General features: G+C 42.1%; 2 protein-coding genes across 2 annotated transcripts; both read right to left on the reverse strand.

The window, feature by feature from the left end:
* Window positions 1–2,533: 2,533 nt before the first annotated feature.
* On the reverse strand, window positions 2,534–4,703 carry LOC140993524 (perforin-1-like). The gene is made up of 2 exons (XM_073462997.1): window positions 4,168–4,703; window positions 2,534–3,961 (listed from the first exon to the last, which is right to left on the reverse strand). The coding sequence occupies exons 1-2, from the start codon at window positions 4,701–4,703 to the stop codon at window positions 2,797–2,799; spliced, it is 1,701 nt and encodes a 566-aa protein (XP_073319098.1). The 3' UTR covers window positions 2,534–2,796.
* A 16,393-nt stretch (window positions 4,704–21,096) lies between these two features.
* LOC141000328 (ras-related protein Rab-33B-like) lies at window positions 21,097–24,409 on the reverse strand. The gene is made up of 3 exons (XM_073471031.1): window positions 23,731–24,409; window positions 21,836–22,014; window positions 21,097–21,703 (listed from the first exon to the last, which is right to left on the reverse strand). Exons 1-3 carry the CDS (start codon window positions 23,947–23,949, stop codon window positions 21,373–21,375), a joined length of 729 nt encoding a protein of 242 aa, XP_073327132.1. The 5' UTR covers window positions 23,950–24,409; the 3' UTR covers window positions 21,097–21,372.
* Between the last annotated feature and the right edge of the window lie 2,388 nt (window positions 24,410–26,797).

Genomic DNA, 26,797 nt, shown 5'->3' on the forward strand with positions numbered 1-26,797 from the left:
TGTGTATCTCACTGATCTGATTATTTCAACCACAGATTTTCTAGCTGAGGGTAAAGAGGTGAACAGACATTTGTATTTATTTCCGATGAAATGACATCAATTCATCATCTCCTGGTTAGATAAAATGCCACATATACACTAGGACAATATTCCCAGTTGGTATCTCTCGAGTGTAAACAAAATATTACATTTTTATACTCTTCATGACTTCACTTTTACATGAAGACCCTCTGTGGTTAAAACATGACACACAAAAAAGACAAACTACTGATAGATTGTTTTTTTTTTTTATGTGCATAATTTGGTTTCTGCTTTTCTCTTCATCAGGCTAAACCACTGACAAGACTCATGAAATACACACTTTAGATGAACATTTAGCAACATTGCAGCAGAAAGCATAAGTTATAACACAGCAGACAGACTTACTGCTTCCTGTCTGCCCGGTGCTCTGATGACCTCACAGCTGCAGCCTGCTGAACTGTGCACTGCTAATTTTTCTGTAAATATATAATATTAGCGGTTAGCTCGATTTAAAGCCCTGCTGACTGCTTCAGCCATGCTGCTTTGTCATGTGGAGGCGTGGCTGTGGTAGAATAACAGAGCGCCAGCAGATCTGGGACCAGCTGACAACAGTCTCTCAACGTTATGTGCATGAATTTCTAAAATAATAGATGAATAAAAGTAGTGCTGCCACACAGACACTTAAATGATTGACCATACCTTTCAGCACCTGATTATAAATATATAATGCTGATTTTTTTTTTTTTAATTTAATTCAAATTTTATATATTTATGAAAATATAGGCCTATTTCTTTAGGGAATAATTGCTGAGATCCAGGCCTTGGTGACCTCATAGCTGGCTATGGCCATGACTGTTACAACTGTTACAACAAACCTGGCCTTAAAAATTAACTGAGCAAAGATCTGATCAGGGATACGTGGACATCTCTAATCACTTCAAAACCATTTGTGTAGCAGCAAGCTCAGCCTGAACCTAAAAACATCTGGTGCTTAGGCAGTGATGGAATGTAACTAAAGAGGCTTCATTTACTCAGGTACTATACTTGAGTATTTTTGTTTTCAGGTACTTTATACTTCCACTCCACTACATTTTGGAGGCAAATATTGTACTTTTTACTGCACTACATTTATTTGATAACTTTAGTTACTAGTTATTTTGCAGATTACATGATGTATCGGAGCAAGTAGCACATTTTTTAATTAATTTGATTTATTTATCAGATAAAATAAACACTGATGCTGAAAATAAAGCTGAATCTTGGATCTGATGATCGAGTACAGGCTACAGTATATAGTATATACATAATTTGTGTATAATTCAGTGTTATCTCTACTTTTATACTAGTTATACTTTAGTACATTTAATATCAGGTACTTTTACTTGAGTACTGCATTGGTGACTTTCACTTCTACAAAAATAATATTGGAGCCTATATCTTTATTATTGGGTACTTTTTAGGCCACAACACTGCGTTTAGGTGATACAGTCATACCCCAAGCCTGTAAATGTATCAGTTAATAGTAGGGCTACCATCCCAGTAGGTAACATTTTTAAAAAAAGGTCACCAAAACAGCAGATAATTTAGTTGTGTTATGACTACTGTGATGGATCATTACTACGCCATGTCAGGTTAGGAAATAATCCTTTTTAGCTCATATAACCAAGCTGCAGTATGAGCAGTAGAGTTAATGTCCTGAATCAACATTTGATTCTAATTTCTATATCAGTGTACTCAATAGTTAGAACATATAAGAAGTTTAACTACAGTGTACTAGTAAATGTGTGTATAGAAAGTTAATAATCCCATGTGGCGGTACACAGCTGAATACTTGCAGTGTTTTTTTATGCATGTCAGCCCAAGGACGACACAGCTTGTGCACGCTTGATGCATGCTGCTATTGTATACACTGACAAAGCTTTGATGGCCAGCTTCATTATACTGTAAATACTCATGCACAAATAGCTTATCCCTCCTCCAGCCCCAGCAGACTAAACCCAGTGTTGTCTTTGTTCAAAGTCAGCAGCAGAGGTTACTGTCTGTCGTTTCAATGATTAGCTTTGTACGTTGGACCACAATGATCATCTAATAAATAAAAGAAAATGTAACTAATATGGGCTTGTCATGTACAGACTTTGTACCCAATTTTTCTCTTTTCTCAAATCCTTTTGAATCAAATCTGTTTCTCCTTGTCATCCTTAACTTGCACAGTTCCAATGAGGATGAATATACATTAGTATCTGACATTAGGAAGCTATTTTTGGGTCATTGGAAATTTGAGTGCTACATGTCCAGTGATCAACATGGTCTTCTCTCAGCAGCACTAAATTCAGATCGTTCATACTGGAGCCATCATTTCCACAGTATTGTCAGTCGGGTCAGTAAGTATTTACACCTCATGAACATTAGGACACAGGTGCATGTTTCTTCAATTATCAGTATGTTCAAGACTTAGACATTAAAAAAAATGACAGGATATGTTTTGAATCATAAAATCACACAGAGACCAGTGTTGTCTTTGTTGATGCTTTACTGGCAGATTATGTGACAAGTTACAAAGAATTAAGCATAAAGTGTGTCTCACAAAATATTTTATACATTTGCATGATGACAAAGTTGTAAAATTATTTTTGTACACAGACGTCATAGAGAACAATTAAGAAAGATAATTAACAATCTTAAAGCAAAAGAGATAAAAGCAACTACTGCAAAATAATCATCATGAAATCAAATCTCAGGCATTTTTATCATTCCATCCTAAATCAGCAACTGATCTCATCCTGACAGACTGACTTTAGGAGGCTGCTTCCCTATCTCTCCAAGAAGGACACTATTCCTGGTGTAGAAGGTCTTGGCCAAAGAGAGACTCATGGGGGTGGGTACATAGTCTTGACATTGGACACCACCAAGACTTGGTGCACACTCTACCATGTAGGAGAAGAAGAAGGTACCATCGGTAAACATGCAGGTGTCTGTCACTTTCCCACTACGCAGATTAATTGAACACTGGCCAAGTAGATCGCTGTTCCAGTAAGAATCCTCATCATATACCGCGAACACAAGTTTGTCCTTCATGTTAATGGGTCCAAATTGAAATGTCTCCGACCATGTAGGACTGTTGTTGTTTGCAATAATGCCAGTGCGCTTTATCTGGTTGCCATATCTAACTTCAACTGAACCATCTGTATAACCCCATCTATCACCATACAGACCCACTGCACGAAGGCCGAAGACCTTCAGTGTTGCCAGACCTTTCCCAGCAGGACAGCAGTTAGGCCCGACATTCTGATTGCTGTTGCAAACACAAGCACAAGGATCTCTTTTGCTGGATCTGTGCCCAATCTTACAACTTTCTGAACATTTGCTCAACACAGCATTTTCAATGATGTACTTCTCTACCTCTCGCTTCAGTCCAGCCTGAGCAAGATGACCATCTGGCAGAATGGTGTGCAGGGGCTTTATGCTGTATTTGATCACATCAGGAGTGGTTTTCAGTGAATTGAGCCAGTTGTTATAGATGGAGGGGTTGGATTTTCCTTCAAAGAGGATATCAGCGCTGTTGATATTTCCACCAGTGACCTCTGTGTTACGCTCATTAAACATACTACTGAAACTCGAGATAGAGAGCTTCTTCTTCTTTGCCTCACAGTGTTGAGACATGGCCTTAATACTCGCAGAACTTGCAAAGCTAGCTGAGGCCTCGACTGACAAACAGTCGTTGACTTCTGTCGGGGTCAGGCCGTTCATGGTTGCCTTACAGGTCTTGACAGAAGTGACTGCCTTCAATTCCCCTCCTAAAAAGACTTGTGTGATGAAATGTGTACCATATGTGTCGATCAGACTGCGGTATGATTGTGCGGTTTTACATGAATATGAAGGAAGGGAGTCCACAGCTGATTGAAACTCCTGACTCAGTGGAGGTTTTGTTGCCAGTCTGTAGCTGTGAAACACAGGGATCAAATAAGTAAATTGTGAAAGCAGTGCTCATGTTTTTCACTTCAAGCAAAATTACATCAATATACATCATTATTTTTCAAATACAGTACAGCTTAATATGCATTTAACAGCACAATTATGAAATATCTACCAGAATTCAGTAAATTAAGAGTTAATGACAAGAAGAAAAATATCTGTCCACATACTCACCTATAGAAGTTACAGTTGACAGAATGGCGAAAGAAGGTGTAGCGGTCTTGTTTAGACTTCTGCATGCCAAAGATTGCGTCTTTGGAGAGGGAGCCTCCAAAACCAACCCCACCAGGGGTAGGACGGTCTACAGTTAAATCAAGGCCAAGTTTCCAATCATTGGACACGGATGATGTGGAATCATTGACAAGAGATTCGACCGACCCATAGAGAACACTGGAGACCTTTAAACTGCACTTGGGGAAGCTTCTCCAGTCCACCACAGCAACTGGGATCTTCTGCTTCTCTCCACCCATGTAGGTGTTTTCATACAGCCTGCAGGTGCCATCGGGAAGTTTCCATGTTTCAGTGTCGATGACATAGGCACCTTTCCGCTGCATTGTGACGATGTTGAAGCCCTCGCCACCCAGGTTGTAACTAGGGACAAACTTAGCATTTTGACAATCCACTGGTGTACCAGTGAAGCTTACACTGGAGGACAGACACAGAGGACTCCATGCCCAACACAGGAGCATGAAAAGCCATGGTTTTACCATCTGTATGAAAGAAATACAAAGCAATAGAAGGTTTAAGGCATGGACATTTCAGTAATGCAAACTTTGAATACACAGTTATGGTACAAATTGCTTTTAATTTGGAACAACTATGAAGACGATGAAAACAATACTTAATGCAAAATTCTGGTAACAAAGAAGGGAAGGCTCGGGTGTCTTACCTTGACTGTGGATGGCACGGTCTCAGTCCATGGCTTTCAAAGTCTGACTTATATTGTAGTATCAATGTCCTGGAGGTGGAGTCTTTACTGACAATCTAATCTATCAAATTCTAGAAAGTTTTATATTCAACCCACTGCATTCACACATTTTCACCATACTTCACACCATATGAAGATGAAAAATAAAGATTATAAAGGGGCTTTTTGCAGCGCCATGTTGATATTGTTGCCATAAGAAATGAAAGAATGTGCCAGAGAATGTAGCTAAAGGGTGCTGGTTTAAACAGTTGGGAATATGTAAAAAGTTTTCCATATGTTATAGTAAAACAACGTTGGCATGTTGCTGAAGTTTGGAGACATATAGACAACCTTGAAGACAATTTGACACTTTTACTCGTCAAAGTAGTTTTGCCTTCATAAACAGTATAAAATGTAAGCCTAGACATATACAAAAAAAAACACCGTACATATATAGATGTTACAGGGACAGAAATACATCAGTACTCACTGTATTTAGCCATTTCAATGTATTATGGTCCTTTTTTCTATAACCAGGATAAAACATTCGCAACTAGTTTGCTGCTGTCTCTGTAGCTAACTAGCTAGCTCACTAATACTACATTCTTATTGCTGTTTTGTGCATGACATTCCCACATTTTGACATATTTCAATGTTGCATCCCCTCATTTGATGGCATTTGTCATCCAAAATATAAACTAAAGTCCAGCAGTAAAGTTGCTGCCGTTCATACCGCTCCTCTATTATCAGTGCAGGGTGGCAGTACGGATTGCTAAAGTTAGACTTTAAAGCACCGTTAACATTGGCGGCCAGTAACAGAGCAATGTTCTTTTTAATTTGACGGTGGTCTGATGCTTCTCTATCTCCATCAGAAAAAACTGCACATGGCAATATGATAACCCAGGGATTGACACAGTAACACGAGATATCACCACAGTGCAAGACTTATGATATATGAGGGTCTTGAAGGGTTAATGCCTTTTCATAGGGGGGATTTCTACCACTACCTCTTGTAGCTCTGTTCTGAAGGGCAAGGTTCATTCGTAAACGAGGGGTAGGAGTTATACTTTTTGTTTTCAACCTGCCTGCCTCCATGTCAGTGAGTGTAATTGAGTGTTTTTGTCCAGTCTGAAACTGAGATTACTCTAATCAACAAAAAGCCTGTGTTACAAACTGGTGGATGGAGTGTAAAATACATGGGTGTTTTCCAGTGAGTGACAGTCTAACAGTTGCATTATGAAAAACAGAATCCTGCATTTTTGGAGCTTGACTCATGCTAGAAACTAAAATTCAGGCTATCTCTGCCTCTAATTTACATATTTCTTATTAGTAAAACTCTTGTAATTAATCAACTGTCTCTAGCATTATTACCTCACAACTAAAGGGTCTGTGGTGCTCCAGCTCATCCCACAGGCCTCACACAGGCAGATGAGGTCAGATGGGATAAAATAGAAGCTGTAAATTCAGGTATGAATGTGAATGTGTTTGTTTGCCTATACTGTATATGTGATAACCTTATAATAAATTATAATCCTTCCACAACACACTCCCTCATCCAACGCATGCTGGGTTAGGCTCCAGCAGCCCACTACAGCATAGTTGAATAATGTATGGATGCACAATGTCTTGTGCTATTGAGAAGAATTATCTGTGAGTTTCTCACAAGAGCGCTGAAGATGCACCATCATAAATAAATGATGACAAACAATAATTTATAATAATAAATAATTTTAGAAAAAGAAAATCTTATCACTGTTTGTGTAGAAATGACTCTGCCAATGAGCAAGTGGCGCAATAAGCGTGACAGTTCACGCCAACAACACTTGCCTCACCCTCACAAGTTCACCAGCACCCTGTTTGTGATAACAGGAAACTGCTGTTTAATTTGCCAAATCCTTTGGTTGATGAAAAAAGACCTGCAAAACTAATGACATTCCCATCCGTCTCAGCTTTACTTTGTGTTTAGTGTTGCTAAACATGCTAACAAGCTAAACTAAAGGGCTTTTCACAGCATAGTCGTAACACAGGGCTATCTTTAGCCATGGGATGGCCCTGGGATAACTTAGCCCCTTTTCACACACAAAGATTGTTAACCCAGAATTAACCTAAGCCCAGGGCTATACGATTCACACTGCATTTTTACTAGCCCTGTGTTAAATATCTGTGAGGACACATTATAGTCGGACCTTTCAGCCTCATGTTTAGTTAACTGTCTGAGGATAACCCCACAAATGCAGGGCTAACCCTGCTCCAGAGCAGGGCCACTCAGGGTTAGCCCACTTTAGAAAGTGCCTGTGTGAAAGCTTTTGTTTCATGGGGCTAAGTGCTTTTGTTTCAGCATCGTCATTTTGAGCATGCAAGCATGCATGTTAGTAAAGCACCACTGTGCCTAAGTACAACCTCACAGAGCCACTAGTATGGTCAGACTCTTATACCACTTTTAACTGAAAATTAGTATTGTAGCATTCCGAAGTGTAAGGGCATCTAAAGTCACTCTTTCTTTGCTGACAAAAGCTCACAAACATGTACTCTTTGGAGCTAACCAACACACTCCGCTTATTTTTCCTCCCCACCTCCACCAACTCAGTAACAACAACAACGTTATGGAAGAATTATCCTATCTTTATTCAAGAGCGTAGATTTTCAGTTTGAGAGCATGATTTCATTCCTTTTCAGTGACACAGCTCCTTCTTGTGCTCAGATTTATTCTCCTCATGCTCACATTTTGTGCACGCACTGAGATGTTTGCTGCTTTCTTTTAAAATGTGTGCTTGAACTCAAAAATCACATGCTTGTGCTCACACATCTTCTTGCACACAAAAATTTCGCTTGCATTCAAATATGTCCTGTGCTCGCTCAGATCCAAAGTCTGCGCGCTCAAATCTAATGTGCACGCACTCAGAACAAGCACCTCCTCTCCGGTTGAGGAGTCTGCTCAGACTCAAGGCTGTCCCTCCCTGCGCTTAAAATATTGTGTTTCACCAGCCAATAGGGAGACAGCTAGAGGGTGGACCAATCAAATGACGGTTGCCGCCTTGGGTGCGTTCCTTCACACATTTTTTGAGCGCTCCGTAGGGGCGGGTATATGGTCTGTTTGTAAAACTGCTTCTCTCAAAATACACCAATTTACCATATTAGCCAGCTATTTGAATCGTCACCTATTTAAAACGCCAGCATATTTATGTATAATTAATCTTAAGTAATCCTAAAAAGAGTTATCGTAGTTTAGACTTTAGTCGAGTGGTTAGGTACAACGTTAGAGGTTGCATTTTAAACCATGGGACGCTGGTTCGCATCCCGGCCGCCACACTAGCCCTTTTCACACTCCCGTTTACATGCGGGGATCTTGCACCAATTCTCCGCATCCGCCTCTGTGTGAAAGTTTCAGATGCGGCGAGGGGTGAAATTTCCTAAAGTGTCCAATAACTGTCCATTTACTGCATGTGCATACATGTACTGTGTATTTAACACACGTTTACGTAAAGCTGGGATGGACATTCTGAACTCCTCAGAAATCAAAGAAACATTAGAGCCAGAGTCAATTAACACAGTCACATCAACACCCTCTACCAGTCCTTTAACGTAGGCCGTAGACTCAGACTCACCCTCCGAACAGGACTCCACCGTGGGGTCCGGAGTCGCTACTGCAGAGTTGTCATTGTGACCCTGTGGTGGCGACACTGGCAACTGGGTCTCAATGCCAGCTACTGGAAGTTTCCCCGCTCCTGACCGTGCGGGGATGGAGATGGTGATCGTCGGGAGGGAGATAGAAACCTCACTCCCCGCCGCAGCTGACGTTCCTCTGTGAAGTGTGGCCCACTCGGGCCCTCGCTGTCCTGCCGGCGCGGCGAGAAGCCAGCTGTGGTGTCTCGGGTCCCCCGCTCTCGTGGAGACCATTCCCTGTCGCCGTATCCTCCCTGAAGCCTACGCTGCGGAGACCGGCCTCTCGTGCAGTCGTCTATCCGGAAGTCCCTAGAGGTGGACCTGCATGCATCCAAACCCGCCACAATCGCAGTGACAGGCACGCCGTTGCTCTCTGCGCTCCCCCAGGCTCAGCTGACAAGCCCCAGGAAAAGGGGAGCCACGACCGCCACACTCAGCCCCACATGAACGTGCTCTCAAATCCCTCACCTCCGCTTGTAAAGTGTCCATCCTTGAGGTGAGTCGTTCCATGGCATGAACGAGCTTCTCTGTGGCATTAGCATTACAATCCACAATACTTGGTGAGGCCGGATTGAGAGCGGCCACAACAGCAGGATGCGGGCTGAAGTAGGGCAATCCAGGTGTGCTTGCCCTCAGAGCCTGCCTGGCCTGTTCACAACGGCCAGCTATAGTCGATGCTTCCTCCACATCCGTTGCTCCCTGTTTGTGGCACTTAGCTTGGAGGGCAGGGTCGAGCCCAGCAAGAAAACGTCTAAAGGTCTCACCATTCCTGGAAGCTCTGTCATAGTTGGGAAACGCCTCAGCCACGAGCCTGGAGACGTCGGCTGCGTAGACCTCCAAACTCTTGTTCGGCTGACGGGGCCGTGCAGAGATGCACGTCTGGAAGTACAGGAGGAACTGTTTTTGTCCAAAGGCCTCCTTTAACCTCTCCTTCACCTGCATATAGTCGCACTGAACATCCGGTGATAGACTGTCCCACAACATGAAAGCCGCGACGTCCAGCCTCGTAGGGAGGAGATTCACCAAAGCGGCGGTGTAACTCCCGCTACTGGCCCCCTTCGTCTGTGCGTGGACCGCGGCTTCAAATTGCTTCACCCACGTAGCAAACGGTTTCTCGCCGTCGCCACGAAACGGCGGCAGGAGCTCCACTCTCACGCCACTCACGCCACCAGTCCACATAGCAGTACCGCCGAAATAATCCTCGTCCATGTCACAGTCCATAACGTCGCGCTTCATTCCTCCGAACATGCCGCTTCAAAGCAACCACATGAGCAAAGCTAGCCGGTCAGCAGGACCGACAAGAAAGTTCAGTAATTGTCGAAAGAGAAAACTGCTCCAAAAGCCAGGACTCACTCCAATTACCGCTGCCACCAATGTAGCGTTCCGAAGTGTAAGGGCGTCTAAAGTCACTCTTTCTTTGCTGACAAAAACTCACGAGCATGTACTCTTTGGAGCTAACCAACATACTCCGTTTATTTTTCCTCTCCACCTCCACCAACTCAGTAACAACAACAATGACGCCTCTTAAGCTTAATTTATGGTTCTGCGTCAGGTCGACGGCGTACCTACGCCGTAGCTACGCCGTCGACGCAGACCCCTACGCCGTAGCCTGACGTGCACCTCCAAAAAATCCTAACTACGCGTCGCGTTGACGCGGACCGCAAGCGCTGTGATTGGTCCGCTCAGAACGTAATTTCCGGCAGTTGCTTTTTCCGGTCGTACAGACCACCTCCGCAAACGTCTTCTCTGTCGCCTGCGCTTTAACATTTACAATATAAGCATTTGCTCTTCAATATTGATCCAACTCCAAATACAGCTGCTCCACCTCGGTCGCCATTGTTTACTGTTGTTTACTGTGACCGGAAGAAAAAGCAAGGATTCGGCTATAACCCCTGAAACCACACAGCCACACAGCCACACCCCCCTGGCAGCATGGCGGTGAATTGCAGAGCAACACGGACCCTTGACGCAGAACTTCGAATGCTCAACGACGGCGTCATGTCGACGGCGTAGGCACGGCGTCGACTTGACGCAGAAGCATAAACTAAGCTTCAAAGATGTCACACTCGCACGCCCCACTCCTACAGTATGTATATGCAGGTTTTTCAAACTTGGATAAACCCACTTAAAATAGTTTAATTTTCACATACAAGCTTGCCTTTCTGGTTTTTTTTCTTGTGTGTCACATTCATCATCATAAATGCATTGGGAAAAAACAGTGAACAGTAGAAAGCAGCAGATAATATACCTCATCAGATAAACTTGTTTTTAAGTCTTAATCAATTACATTCTGACTTAAACCCATTGTTTGTTCTGGAGCTGTTAACAGAAGTTGCTGAGTGAGACATCTCTCTTTTTTCTTTAATATCTTTTACTTCATTAAAGCCAATTAGAGCTGCAGCCAATAAACACCTGAGACTACTGCAGAGTCATTTGAAGTATGGCATGGTTTTGGGTTAGTAATTTCCTGTTTTATGTTGTAGTTAAATCCTTTTGTGTCTTGTTGTCATTTTATACTTCCTGCTCACCTGTGTTCCCAGTGTTCTGTTTCCCTCTTGTGTTCCTGTGATCCTCGCCAGCCTGATCTCCTCCGCTCACCTGTTTCACATCAGTCTCATTGGCTCTGCCCTGTTCCCAGTGTCTCTCCACCTGTTTGTATTTTAGCCTGTGTGGTTCTCTCACTCTTTGTTGGTTCATTTGTTTCCATCCTCACGTCTCCTGTGCCTGTTCCCCGGTCCTTGAGTGTTCCCTCTGTCTCTGAATTGTTCCTCTGGGTTCTGGTTTGTCCTCAGTTTTGTATTTCTCTTTATTTCTTTCGTTGAATTTTCCTTTGCCTGTCTTTTGTTACTTGCTTTTTTGTTTTTGGACTTTGGATTTCACATTGGACATCAGCTCTTTAAAGATCACTTTTTGTTTTCAACCTGCCTGCCTCCATGTCAGTGAGTGTAATTGGGATTTGTGTCCAGTGTGAAACTGATATTACTCAAAAAATACATGGGTGTTTTCCAGTCAGTGACAGTCTAACAGTTGCAATGTGAATGTGAATGTGTTTGTTTGCCTATACTGTATATGTGTTAACCTTATAATAAATTATAACCCACCACACACGCTCTCATCCAACGTATGCTGGGTTAGGCTTCAGCAGCCACTACAGCATAGTTGAATAATGTATGGATGCACAATGTCCGTGCTATTGAGAAGAATTATTTGTGAGTTTCTCACAAGAGCGCTGAAGATGCACCATCATAAACGATGACAAAAAAAGAAACTCTTATCACTGATTGTGTGGAAATGACTCTGCCAGTGAGCAACATCAGTTCACGCCAACAACACTCGCCTCACTCTCACAAGTTCACCAGCACCCTGTTTGTGATCACAGGAAACTGTTCTGTTGACAGATAGAAATGTGATACTGCTCTGCAAACTTGTTGCCCAGCTGACCATCTGTTGATAAACTAACATTAATGTTCATACAGTATGTTTATCTGTGAACTTTCCCAGTGGTTGAGGTGCTGGTCATGTGGCCAAGTTCTAAAGGGGTGATGAGAGCAAGTAAGGTCAACTGAAAATATATCCAGTTCTTACATTACTAAATGTATAAAACTCTGTGTTTATTCAGGTGTAGAAATCTGTTTACACAAAACAAGAAACACATTTTTTTGTCAGATTTATCAAACCCCACGCTTAAGTTCTGGCTTTAGCAACAAAATGAAGCAAGTGGAATGGCAGAAAGTGACAGAAGTGGTGAACGCCGCAAGTTTGATTTAGAGGAGTTTAAAAAAAGTGGTCTGACTTAAAGCGAGATGCCAAGAAGCACATCTCTGCGCACAGTGAGTGCGTGAGCTCCTGGAGGAGGAGAGTGGATCCCCGTGCTCTCTCCGCTTGATGAGCGGTCATCATGATGTGTCAAAACATCAGTACAGTCCCTGAGTTGTAGTGTAACTGGGTGTTTAATTCTACCTTTTCATAGAACTGAGATTGCAAATTCTAGTTCAAATTCAATCAATCAATCAATCAATCAATCAATCTTTGTACAGCGCCAATTCACAACAAAAGTCATCTCATGAAATTGTTTGTTGTTGTGTGTATAATACATACATGTATAATTGCGATTGCGCACAATTCTGTAATTACTGCGGGAACACCTGTCTTGCCAGTGACCTGCAGGACAACCAGGGCACTAAAGAACAACTGTGGTCCTGCAGGAAGACTTTATTTCATCTGCACCATCAGTCAGAGTTTCACCAGGAAATTAAAACAACAGTTTGCCCTCAGTTTGATTTCCACATGCTCAGAGCCAGAGTAGAGGATGATCCAGGCAAGGACGCATGATCAGAGAAAATGACTTGGTTGTGCATTATTATTATTATTATTATTATTATTATTATTATTACTATTAGATGTTCATACTCAGGAGGGGTTACATTTCTGCAGGGCATAGCTGGTCTAAGTGTGGTCCTGCTCACAATAAGACGTCCTGGGACAAAGTGTACCCATGAAGACCGCCAACAATCGCTATTTATATAAAACCGGACTACAATCTATAGAGCTAAATATTAGCATTCAGGATCAAGCGCGCTTGATGCAAATTGATTATAAACCTAAAATCAAGAGCAGTTCAAATTGCAAGTGATGCGCTCTTTCATAACCTGTGTGCAAGAACTGCATGTTCCCAACAGGAGTGGGACAAAATATCAGTACAAGCTCTGAGACATGAGACACAGACCACTGTTCGAGAGGTGAGAAAGCTGATGGGTTTCCTCAGTTACTACAGATCCTACATACCAGAGTTCTCCCGGACAGCTGTGAGCTGTTAGCAAAACCCAAGTCTGAGCAGAAAACGGAAAAAAAAAAGAAAGAAGAAAATGAAAATGGGAGGTGGCTGTCAATCTGCTCAGCTACAACCATCCGACCCAGTTCAGTGGACAGATATCTTCCAAGAAATATGAAACAAGAATAAATCAGCTTACAAAACCACCTGTTATGACATAGCCGGACCTGGAGAAGCCCTTTGTACTCCATGTGGAGGCCTTCAAGGAGGGCCGAGGGCAGTTTTGTTCCAGCAGCAAGAGGGAGCACTTTGAGTCATAGCGTACGAGTTGAGTACATTGTAAGGGCAGAAAGGAACTACAAGCTATATCCTGGCAAATTTGAATTCCTGGGGCTACAATTGGCCATTATAGAGCGCTTTCGTAACTACCTGTTTCATGCATCTTATTTTACTGTGAATAGTGATAATAATCCACTAACATACGTCACCAAATCAGTGAAGCTCAATGCCACTGGGCAACTGAGGAAATCATGCAAGAATGTACAGAGTAGTGCCATCAGGAAGTTGTTGAATGGTGTACTGCCAGAAGGGAGCAGTATCTCTGAGTCAATTAAGCCTCTTGCAGTGGAAGACATCAGGGCTGCACAAAATGCAGAGATTCAACTTTCAACTTTTCATTTGGAAGAGGGAGAAGAGGGAGAAAGTGAGTCACTTCATGCTGAGGGGCTCATGCAGTAGAGCGGGTCCTGAGCTCTGTTTATTTGTTCATTTGAGTAATCTCCAATAGTTGCTGCCATGGCAATCATCTAATCTTCCTGGGGCCTTTATGTAATATACCTAAAATTACATCAATTCACATGAATATAAAAAACATTACATAAATACAAAAAGACAACATTCATATACAGTTCAAAGCCAGTTAACAGTGTACATACATTTAGGTAGAATACTCATTTAAAACAGATCAGCTGAGCTGTAAACTGCTTTGGGTAAAACAATATAAACCTGGCCATTTGATCCATTGGTATCACACTCCCAGAACATTAAGAGAAAATCGAAGCAGCAGACATGGAGATGTCCTGACTTTTATTTCCTACACACTGGATGCCACATTTCCCATAGTGCAACTCCAAGTGTCTTTTCAATAGAGCCTTCCAGATCCAGCCATAAGCAGAGTCTTATTCCTAAAAAGGACACATATCCATCCATTACACTTGGAGAAAAGCAAGGGAGGTGAAGAACACATACTCGTAGTGGTGGATCATTTCACCAAATATGCACAAGCACATGTGACGAGGGACAAATTAGGGAAGACTGCAGCCAGAAAACTCTCTGATGACTTCATTATGTGCTTTGGTTTCCCATCCAAGCAATCCAGCAGAAGGCTTCAACAGGACACTGTTAGGTATGTTATGCACGCCTGAGGAAGCTCAAAAGTCAAACTGGAAATAGCACTTAAATAAGGTGGTTCATGCCACCAACGCAACTGTGCACGAATAGACAAGATTCTCTCCATTCTTCCTTCTCTTTGGTCATGAGCCGACCCTGCCAGTTGATCTAATGTTTTCTACAAAGGGACAAGAGGATGAGTCACGCAGGCTATGCAGAGAGGTGGAGAGAAGCTATGCAAGAAGCGTATGCTATTACAATGGAAAAACATGAAAAAGTGTGCAAGAAGAAGAACGACAAACTACAATCAGTGCACATGGAGCTCCACCGTCAAGCCACAAGATCCTGTCCTGGTGAGGAATCTAACACCCAGAGGTGGCCCTGGGAAGCTGTGTAGTAAATGGGAGGACACACTGTATGTCATCAGAGGGAGGAAAGGCCCTGACAGCCCTGTATATGAGGTTGAACCATTACAAGGAACAGCAAGAAAACCAGTGTTACATCTTAACATACTCTTGCCATGCCCCTACCTGGTTGAAAAGCCAGAGGTCAGTGACCCCAACCTGAAAGAGAAAGGAAAAAAAGTTAAGCAAACTGTGAGATGAGATCAGAAAGCCAAATGTAATACTACCTGACAGACTCACACAGTTCCAGTGAAGAGGAGTATCCGGTATGGACAGCAGCGAGGTGGGCTGATCCTCCCCTAAACACAGCAGCAGAGGAATTCTGCCCTAGGATGAGGACACGAGATGAGTGTGAGGAGGCACTCATACCTAAGGATAATCCACAACAGGAGAGTCACAGCATGGAGGAACAGGCTGATGTCCTTGCTACTGAACCTGAGGATGAGGAGAGGGATGCTGAATCCAAGGAGGAAGGGAGTGATCCTGACACAAGGAGGGAGAGACCTGCAAGAGTCAGACAGCGTAGGCGTATCTACGCGTATGACCAGCTCAGCCAACCAACCTTGAAGCTGCTGAAGACCTGCACTCTCAGTGTGAAAAGGCCCTGCAGAATCAGCCATGTCCCCTCTAACAGATCATCATTCATGTATTCTTTTTATAACAATGAGTCACGCCTACGCAACTGAATAATTTAACTGGTTAGTTGATATTTTGGCCCTTGTTTAATAAAAGTGACAGTCATGGTGATGTTGCAGCACTTTTCCTAGTGTTAGAAACACATATTGCTGCTGAAAAGCAATCTGATTATTTAATAGAATAAGAATGAGCACAGATATGGGTTGTTATCTGAGCACGTAATTAAGGTGAAGACAATAGTGTAGTACACATGGTAACAAGAGAAGAACAGTAGCATGTACACTTATGTGGACAGAATATGTGGAACTTAACTTGTGGAAACATAATGTGTAAGTGTCCTTGTCCCTTTGTGAAAATAGGGGGGCCCACCAATACTTCAATGGACTATTCATACTCCTATACGAATGGACTATGGACATTTAGTCTTTAATTGTTGCCATAAGAGTGGATGGAAAAGAAGAAGAAACAGAGACACTGAAAAAGGACACCCTAACCCTGTAATCTTACATGTGTGTTAGAGTACTTCCTTGTTTACTCACTTTTTCACAAAGTGTTTGCTTGTTGATGTTAAATAAAAAATATTATGTTTATGAAATAGAGGAGAAAATGTTAAGCAACATTTTCTTCAGTTGGGGGTGTTGTTGCGACCTAGAAATCTTCACCACATGTATGATCTGGAGACAGATTAAATGATGCATCTACAACAGAATAATTGTAATTTTATTTTCTGCCTGGTATTCTTTATTTTTGTGTTCTACTTCGCCTAAACATGCAGCACAGAGAATGAAGTTGCCAATCAGAAGACAGAGTCCCGTCGTTCTGAGGATGCAACACCCCCTACAGGCAAACGGTCAGTGTTTTGTTGTTGGTTACTTCAGCATAACTAGTCAGTCTTGCTATGTTATGGATTTATAGTGACGTCATTTTATGATCTGACATTTATTCTGGGCCAGATTTTGCACCTTTTTTTGGAAAGTGACATGCTGCTTAACCCACTTGATGAAGTTTCTCCTAAAATGACATGCAGTCATGTTGACTCTGCTGTTTGTGTGCAGAGGATCAGACATCTCTCACGCTGGTTTGAAGTGGATTACAGACCCATGTGGTTGCATGGAAAGACACAGTGAACTGTAGTTATATAATACACACTGTCCCAGAGCTATTGTGGGCCTGCATCATGCATGGCTCGGACTGGCTCTGGGAGAAATGGTCTCTTATGTTGAAAACATCATGAGTGACCTTTAGAAATGCTGCACTATTCAGCTGACTACAGGCAGAAGGCAGTTTGTGTGGGGATGAGGGGGGTTTGTTAGCAAAATGACCAAAATACATTCACCTTGTTAACCTGCCATCCCTTCTCCCCATCCCCTAGTAGCAGTGTTTAGTTAATCTAGTCTGACTCATTGATCCTTTATCTGACAGATGTATGTGCACGTTAGAATCAATGAGCCCGACTTTTACTCTGAAATATCAGTAGCCTGTCCATAGTGCTAAAGTAGCAGACAGATTTGTAATTGCCTTTTTTCTCACTCCAATGATAATAATATTCTCTAAACTATATGCTATAAATACTCTATTCTACATTAAATTGGAGCCTATGTACTCTATAGAGTAGTTTCACTGTCAGGATCAAAGTGACAAGAACCAATATGTGGTCACAGAAGAGTAAGAAGATCATAGAGACACACTGCTGCCTGTAGTATTCCTATGATATTTCTATGATCATTCAGTAACATCTGTGCTATAGTTTTTACTGTAGTCAGGGTAAGTGTTAAGTTGGGCACAAATCACTGACTGACTACATCTGAAGCAGGATTCAGGATTGCTGACAAACACAAAGCGTGTCTTTGTCGCCCTCCAGTGGATAAAGGGGCATAAGGACGCTGCCAAGACATGTACCAACAGATCACACATGTACTGTAAAACATCACTGATGGGTAAATGATGTGGCTTTAACCATCTGTGACAGTCTATTTATCTCTGCTGGTACTATATTTGGTTCTGTAACTGTTTTGCATATTCACATTTCCAAAGTAAGGACCACAGTCACAGAATAATGCTAATGCTAAACATGATATAGGCTAACAGAAGCACAAATAAAACAAGTAATAAACTCAGCTAGATCACCCAGTAATGTTCTTTAACTGCAGTGTCTAAAGATTGCAAGCATTAGCTATTAGCCCCCATTGGCCACTGGTCATACAAGACCAAGTAAGGCTGAAGAAGGAAAACCCCTGAGAGTACTGAATTGAAAAAGGAAGTGTTTATTGCTGATTAATTCAACTTTTCATTTGTAAGAGGGAGACTTTGTTTTGGCTTCCTTCAAAAGTGACATAGTCTGACTTTAAAGTGAGTCACTTCATGCTGAGGGGCTCATGCAGTAGAGCGGGTCCTGAGCTCTGTTTATTTGTTCATTTGAGGGATCTCCAATAGCTGCTGCCATGGCAATCATCTAATCTTCCTGGGGCCTTTATTTAATATACATAAAATTACATCAATTCGCATTGATATAAAAAACATTACATAAATACAAAAAAACAACATTCATATACAGTTCAAAGCCAGTTAACAGTGTACATACATTTAGGTAGAATACTCATTTAAAACAGATCAGCTGAGCTGTAAACTGCTTTGGGTAAAACAATATAAATCTGGCCATTTGATCCATTGGTATCACACTCCCAGAACATTAAGAGAAAATCGAAGCAGCAGACATGGAGATGTCCTGACTTTTATTTCCTACACACTGGATACCACATTTCCCATAGTGCAACTCCAAGTGTCTTTTCAATAGAGTCTTCCTGCCTGGTAAATTCTGTCGTGGCAATATTGTAACCCCACTCTGACTCAATGCTTTAATGCACACAAGACAAATGTCAGTTTGTAATATGCACCTGGTGTGAAGGTGTTCTCTGTCTCTCTGTCTCTCTGCCTTGGCTCGGTCCTCCTTTCTTAGGTTGAGGTGGCTGCTTGCAGTTAGAATCTTGCATGTCTGTCAAGACAAAGGGCTCAGAGGCCAAAGGTCAGGATCTTCTGATGACATCCAGGTGGGCAACAATACCTTCGTTTATGCAATCAAGCCAGGGTTCATTCAGTCAAAGGTTACATGTACAGGATTCATCATGACCAAACACAAGAGAAATTAACATAATTACATGTGTATGATCCCTTACAACTCTTGCATCAAAGTCCACGCACCCAATTTGTAAGTCTGGTAAAGTAAGGCTCTCTGTTCAAAGGTTGTAACGCCCAAACTGAAATAACTCTGATGACATCACCTGAAGCTCCTTCAGAGACACACACCCTCTCTTCCCAAGCTGAGCCATGCTTTCCTTGATAAGTCAGTTCATCTTGATGTGTAAAATTGTTGGAATGCCTCTTTTGTTATGGCAGGAGAACAGCTGTTGGACTTTTTCTCCTCTTCTCTCCTCCAGTTATTGTCTCTCGTGAGTCAAAGACACCTATCACTTGGTTGTTGAATGTTGCATCAATGTGCCACTTGCATGTACACACACACTCAGCTGCCCATGCCTCTCGTGGACAGGATTGTCTACACCAATGAGCAGAAGCATGTGATGACCTCTGAATCATCGATTGGACACAAACTCACGACACGTGATAAACTTTCCAGCACCCACACATCTGCTGCACAAGACAACTGCGTGACTGCTGTGATGTTTTGTCCATCTGGACACAGTCCTGTGATGGGAAACCTTGAACATTCAGGATTAGATTGTACTGGATCATAACACCACTGTATTAAAGTTGCTTATATACAGAGCAACATATAGTAAGTCAGGACAGAGAAATTCTTGTCAAAGTGAGCAAGAAGTTGTGGTAATTCAAATTTTAAAGTCAACATTTTTTAAATGCTTTTTCTTTAGAAGTCACAGTGAGATGAAGGACACATTTTCTAAGTTTTCATCCTGTGTCCCTGCACTAAGGGCCCTGCTACCTCTCAGTTTGTCAAATATATGTTAAAAGAGGCACTTTTTTAGTATTGACGTATCAAAATTCCTCTGTTGTCTCTTCCTGCATTGTGTTGAACTATCTCTAATGACTCATCCTGCACTCAGTGGCATATGCATACATTTATCCAATCAAATATTTTAAGGTGACATAAATATGTCACACAACGGAAACTGGAGATGTTCTAACTGCCATCTCAATGTGCCTTAAAGCCAACATGTTTTGAACATTTACTTAATTTTGGCATCACTCATATAATTCTAATGGCATAACCTTCTGTTTGTAAAACTGATGAGACAATCAAGGTGGAAACTTAAACGGTTTATTTGATGATCCACATAAGTCTTGCGGGTTGGACTTGATGAGGAAGGCAGAATAGCCAAAGAAAAGCTGGGTGAACAAACTTTTTGCTGGGGAAGAGTTGTGCAATGAGATTTAAATTTGATGGTTCTACGACTGGGGGAACCAGTCTGTTCAAGGCTCGTGAAATCTTCGTGCTATCTCAGGAACCAACCAGTTTTGAGGGGAAGCACTGTGATCAAGAATGTGTCGTCAATGGAGAGTGTTGGCCAATGAACTGTAGATGATGACACATCCACTTTGGTTTGCTCTTCAAGTCAAAGGAAACTTTTCTAGTCTGAGAGGTTCAAAATTAGTTGTGCAAATCGGAGTGAAGTCGGTTCCATGTTGGTGAAAAAAAAGGTAATAGTGGCTTTAAAGGGTAAGTGTGTTTACACAAATAGTAGTATGAAGCCATTTGTGGGTCCAGAAGAAGCTGCATGTAATCTGACAAACTGCCTCAAGTGATGTCACTCAATGGCTGAGTTGCATTGTGGGTAATGTAGGCACCAGAATTGGAAAAAGAAGAAGATGTGAAATAAATAAGATCTTGTTCTGCTGTATCGATTTTAATCATTTGCTTTAAAACTGTCCATAATGAGTCGAACAGTGTTATAGGAGTGCAATGCTACACAAGTGGACTGCTTTTCCAACCTGGCGCCTTACCCACAATGCAAGTCAGCCACTGAATGACATCACCGGAAGCAATTTATCAGATTACACGCAGCTTCTTCTGGAGCCACAAAAGGCTTCATACTACTGCACATATGCAGTAGTACTCCTCAAGACCTGTTAACACACTTTAATGTGCAAAATTGGCGGAGTTGCCCTTTAAAGCCCCCTTTTTACCATGACATCATGAGTGTCTATATGATGCAGGTTAAACTGTGGTCCACTAAGTAATTATAGTAATTATTAATTACATTTAGTTCCCACTGAGACCACACATGCTGAAAAGAAAGACAGTCACTGCCCTACAAGGTCACTTGGATCAGAACCGCCACCAAATAATGTTTACATTCACAGTCTTTTATTGTGCAGGTATTGTCACAAATAAACAACTTTTTTAAGAGTATAAATAGTAAAGTTCTGTGGGAGCAACAGCAACTTTATTTCAAATGTAAAAGGTTTGCATTTTTTGAGCTTTGGTCAACAATGAATATAATACACAGCATGGTCATTCTCTTACTCCCTCTCTCTCTCACTCACACACACACACAAACACACATTCACACTCAGTCACACACTCCTAAAAAGCCAAAAATTCACATTCTTCCATCTGAAACAGTTCCATCTTTCTCTCAGCAGCAGACCCACATCTCCTTATCTGGTCTTTTCTTGTTCAGGATTTTAAAGGAGCCGTTGTGCACCGGGGCATTTGCTGCTGAAGGTCTCTTCTGCCTCCTCAGTTTGGCACCAACAGCAGCAACGATGTCCTCCACCTTATCCTGCTGATACGACACCTCCCCATCACTTTGTCGACCGCTCACGCATTTGTTTGGCGGGTTTTTGGCAGATGTCTCAAAAAACATCATGTTGTGGGCTTTGGCGAAGCGAATCGCCCGCTCCTGGCTCACCTGGCCCTCAATCCTGCGGGGGTCACGGAGGTCACTCTTATTTCCCACCAGGAACCTGGGAAGGATATCGGCAGCAGAAAGGGACACATGAGGGAAGACGTTTGACTGAATTGGAAGGGTTCGTTTTTAAACAAAAGTCTCATGTTCTGTTAGTAAGTAGCAGTACATAGGGAGCTGATTTAGTTACCTGGGGATTTCATGGCCGAGGGAGTTCTGCCTGCACTCTTCTACCCAGGACGCCAGGCCGCTGAAGCTGGCAGGGCAGGTGACATCATATATGAAGAGCACAGCGTGGACGTTACGGTAGTAGTGTTGCACCATGGACTTTCTGAAACGCTCCTGTCCTGCTGTGTCCCACAGCTGGAGCTGGTGATGAGGGAGGAGACGAGAGGAGAAAGTGAGAGACTGGCATGTAGGCTCTTTTCAACGGCCACCACTGTAGAGGAGGGGGGAGGTGGCCAAGACGAAAAAGTGAAAAAGAGGAAATGAATAAGTAGGAAGGCACGGAGAGGAAAACATGTGTTGAAATACCCCAAGGCAGAAAAACATGCAATGAGTCATCTCTGAGAAGGAACAAAAAAAAGGAATAAACACACTGATCTTATAGAGTCTGATCTCTCTGCTCGCCTGTAATAGTTTGAAGAAGTTCTAAATGTCATTCACATCAATGATAAACCATGTGACTCTCTCTAAAATAACAGATACACAACATAAGCGTACAAAATTACTTTTTTGCATAAAATACATGAACACAGATTTGAAAACAAAGTCTTGACATGTTATTTTAATTGCCAGCCTTCAAAGACCTGGGAAACTTGAATTTACTTATGAAGAATCAATTTGGAGCTGACCCAAGGGACATGAGGCTTGACTCAGTTGACCTGAGACATAGATTTGGATTGAGACTTGTCTTGATTGATTTGAAACATTTTTTTCAAAATCAACTAGAGACTTGTCTATGTTGTCTTAAGACTTGTCTTTGTTGTCTCGAGACCTGTCTTTGTTGTTGAGACTTGTCATTGTGTTTAGACTTGTCGAAGACTTTAGGTCTGAGAAAAACAAGTCTTATAAACAGCTCTGGTAAAATGATAAGTTACTGTGTATAAAGAAAAAACATTTCTGATTAACATCCACTTATATTTTAGGAACGTCACATGTTTCTGAAACTACACATTCACTCTGAACAAAATACACGTAGGATTTTCCAATTACCTTACTATTTTAATTAATGTAGTGGAAACAAAGCTTGAACCCTCTTCCTCTAGCCTGCAGTTATGATCAAATCCTCACTCACCACTGACAGACACTTCATGTGTCATGTGGCCATTATTTCAAAACACTCAGGAAACAACAGCCACCAACTAACATGGGGGTTAGTGGGGTTTCAAACCTACAGTACAGTATCACACCATATGCAGGATTCAAAATCAAAGCAGAATTAGGTGAATCTACGAGGTTCTTGAAGTAAACAGATGACCTGCCACTAAAATCAAGCATGTCATTTCCACAGTGATTTACAGGCTGCATTAGTTCTGCAAACACAGGCAGGTCTGCTGACTTTCTGCCATCCAGAGAATTCTCACATTCTGTCCGGGACAAATAACTGAGTGGGGATTCAGCAGGGCCACGCTGCAGGACAGGACATTAATAAAAGAGCCCGTAGGAATATTCAGAGCTAACAGAGGAGATAACAATGCCATATTAGTCACGGTTAAAAAGCACAGACACTCTCAGATAACCTGCAGGAGTCCAACAGGAATATTATGGCCTTTTGGCACATGGAGTCCCTGATGGTTTTGAAGGTTTCTGCTTAGTTTGTCCAGGCTGAGAGGGTTAATGAACAGCATTCAATTCGTTGCAAATTTGTGATGTGATTAACATACAACCTTGAAAAGTCATCATTTTGTGGATAACTTTATTAGCTGTCAGGTTGTTAACATTTGCAAACAAAAGGACCTGCTGGAAGATCATCCACTGTGCGTAAAAACAGCTTTTTGGCACAGTCCTGCGCACAATCAGCCTGTTCAGTTATCCACTGTTTCACTTTTGTTTTAAGCGATGGAAAATTAAGACACCAGTTACCTTAATTTTCTCTCCATCGATATCCAGCAGTCTGTCGCGGAAGTCTACGCCGATGGTGGCCTCCACTCTCCGGGGGAACTCTCCTGCGCAGAGTCGGTATGTTAGGCAGGTCTTCCCCACCCCGGAGTCTCCTATCACCAGCACTTTAAATGTCCTGTAGCGGGTCAGCAGGGAGGACACGCTGCCCAGAGAGCTGGAAAACTCCAGAGATGACTCCATTTACCCGTCGTTCACAGTAAATTCAGTGGAAGACAACGCGCACACACACACACAAAAACGCGCTGTGCGTCAAACGCTATCGTCAAGAAATATTCCTTCAGACGCAGATTTGACCGTTTTTCTCCCGAAAGGAACTCATTTTTGGATCTTTCAATTGAACATTTACGCCCACAGGTTCCTTGAAAACGTTTCACGGCGTTGAGCAGCGTGAATGAAAAGAGGACAGAGAGAGTCTGACCTTTCCTTTGGCAGCATGTGATGATTGGACTCTGAGGGAGGAGAGTTCACCAAATGACAGGCAGACATCAGCATGGCCTTTGTGTTTTGTTTTGCCCCCCGAGCTTTTCATTTGTCAAAAACAAACAAAATAAATAATTAGCCTAAATGTAAGTAGGACATGCCTGGGAAGCACAGGAAGTGAAAGACACTTTGCATGTATTTTTTTTAGATGTCAGCCCCATTCATGAGTCCAGCGGCAACCTCCTCCACTCAGCTGTCCTGTCAGAGGAACATGCTGCTGCCCCCTACAGGTGCGTTCTTTACAAGCATAAGTCTGCCTTCTTAAAGGGTAACTCCGCAAATTTTACACATTACAGTGTGTTTACAGGTCTTGGTCGTGTTTACTCAGTGGCACCAGGGGCCAAATGTATAAAAACTCTGTGTGGATTCAGGTGTAGAAATCTGTGTATACACAAAACAACCTGTAAAAAATGATACCCCTCCGCTGAAAAATATAAAAGAAGATTTCAAACGCTGGGCCAGATTACCACTCACTCTCATTGGATGTATCGCAACAGTTAAAATGAAAACTTTACCACAGATTAATTACTTATTCTCAACTTGGGTTGGCCAACATCCCAAAGCCTCAGCATTTGACAAGTCGGGAATGAAATTCAAAAATTAACTTTCTTACAAGTTGACCTTTAAATTACAGTGGTTTTACATATGTCTGTAATATTCTGAAAAACAAAAACCTTCTAAAATTAATTTTCATGACCCAAAGCTACAGAGATCCTAAACTCCTCAGCCTCACGCAGAAATATGGCAAGATCCTAAGAGAGAAGCATAAGGGACTTTTCTTGCTCCAAAACACTCTCTCCACGAGAGGTGGTGATTAAGGTCCCCCGGGTTCTTCAGGGCTTGTGGGTGCTTCCTCAACGCCCCCTCTTGAACATGTCATCCAGGAGACTCAGTGCAATGTCTGTTGGAGTTACAATGGCCACTTTGGACCGGGTATCCTCCGCTCTCTCAACAGTGGAACGTCAGGCCACTTTCTCCCACTCCACCAGGTATGACATGGTCCGGTCTATCCTGACAAAGGTCAGACAACATATACTTATCGTAAATCCATGAAGTAGTAGTATTGACTATTGACTGAAGTATTGACTGAACCCATAATATTACCCAATACTTAGTCCATAATACATTACAGAGAAACATGTTGTAGAATGTAGAAAGGGAAGTGTGCAGAATGTCTCCATATTTGTCTTCGTAAGAGGACTCATGAGGAAATATAGTCACGCCACAAAGCAGAACTATTCATTAAAAGATGCTGCATTCAAAATTTTACTTATTTAGTTCTTAGTATTACCATGAAAGTGTAATTGTGGTATCATAAATAAAAGTCCTCATTATGCAGAATGTCCACCTCACTTTTTCTTTGAGGCAATGCCTCATTTTACAGATCTGTAAACATTGCTTTTTTAAATTTTCTAGAGATTTCCCATAAAAAAACAATATTTATCCGATAACACAGCAGCCCATTTTAGGTGTGTCATTAGAATATAGTAACTCTGGCCCTTTGTGTAGTATAATACAGTGCTGATCTTGTGTGTGTACTGAATGTACTATGTATATGTGTGTATGTGTGGGTGTGTGTGTGTGTGTGTGTGTGTGTGCACTGTTGATTTTTTATCATTTCAAAATGGCACCGAACCACCTCTTCCAATTGCTGACAGCCCCAGAGTGATTGCATGGGATTTTTCGCATAGTACTGTGCGCCCAGCTATTAGTGGTGGCAACATTTGATCAGCTGACTACTCGCGCACATCCCCAGTATGTAGTTAGTAAGTAAGTGAAGTTTATTCAACATCTCTCACAGAGCAAGGTCACAAAGTGCTGAACAAGTAAAGCAATTAAGACATCACAACACCATTTCAAAAGCACGATCACCTTTTGTTTTCAGATGAGGGCGGGGCACAACCAGTAACTCCTGGTCCAAGGACCTAAGTGACATATTGGGAATGTAAGGTTGGAGCAGCTTGGTAATGCGCATACACAGGAGCCTGAGAATGAAGGGCTCTGTATGTAAAAGCAAGAACCTTAAAAATTCACCCTTAACCTAACAGGAAAAGTTAGGAAAACAGTGTAAAGAATATAAAATTGGTGTGATGTGTGTCATTCTCCTAGAGCTGGTCAACAGCCTTGCCGCAGCATTTTGGTTGGCCTATTTGGTTTGAAAGAGACATACAACTGGATATCATCAGCATAGTTGTGGTAGGAAATGTCTTTAAATTTGCCAATAACATCATCTTAAGAGGAGCATGTACAATGCAAATAATATAGGACCCATGACAGATCCCTGAGGCACACCACAGGATAAAGCAGCAGTATTGGACATGCATGGACAAAGTGACAGAAAAAATCCTGTTGGAAAGATAGTGTCTCCGTGAAAGCCTGTTGCTCTATGAAAATTTACACAGGTCTTAAGGCCTCGCTTGTGAATAACTTGCTTCAACACTATTCACAGTGGCAGCAACGCAAATTTTCATGTTCCAATAAGCTAATTTGCGACACAGGTATATTATCATATTGAAATGATACTTGGCCTGACAAAGCAGGACAGGGA

The sequence above is a fragment of the Pagrus major genome, chromosome 1, assembly GCF_040436345.1.
Source record: "Pagrus major chromosome 1, Pma_NU_1.0".
NCBI lineage: Eukaryota > Metazoa > Chordata > Actinopteri > Spariformes > Sparidae > Pagrus > Pagrus major.

What these genes read in the sequence shown, in the direction of transcription:
- LOC141000328 (XM_073471031.1), bottom strand. Translation starts at nt 23,949, where the DNA reads ATGGAGTCATCTCTGGAGTTTTCCAGCTCTCTGGGCAGCGTGTCCTCC. An exon ending in TCGATGGAGAGAAAATTAAG is followed by an intron (nt 22,015 to 23,730) that starts GTAACTGGTGTC and finishes CCTCATCACCAG; the next exon opens with CTCCAGCTGTGGGACACAGC. An exon ending in CTCGGCCATGAAATCCCCAG is followed by an intron (nt 21,704 to 21,835) that starts GTAACTAAATCA and finishes TATCCTTCCCAG; the next exon opens with GTTCCTGGTGGGAAATAAGA.
- LOC140993524 (XM_073462997.1), bottom strand. Translation starts at nt 4,703, where the DNA reads ATGGTAAAACCATGGCTTTTCATGCTCCTGTGTTGGGCATGGAGTCCT. An exon ending in GTCAACTGTAACTTCTATAG is followed by an intron (nt 3,962 to 4,167) that starts GTGAGTATGTGG and finishes TGTGTTTCACAG; the next exon opens with CTACAGACTGGCAACAAAAC.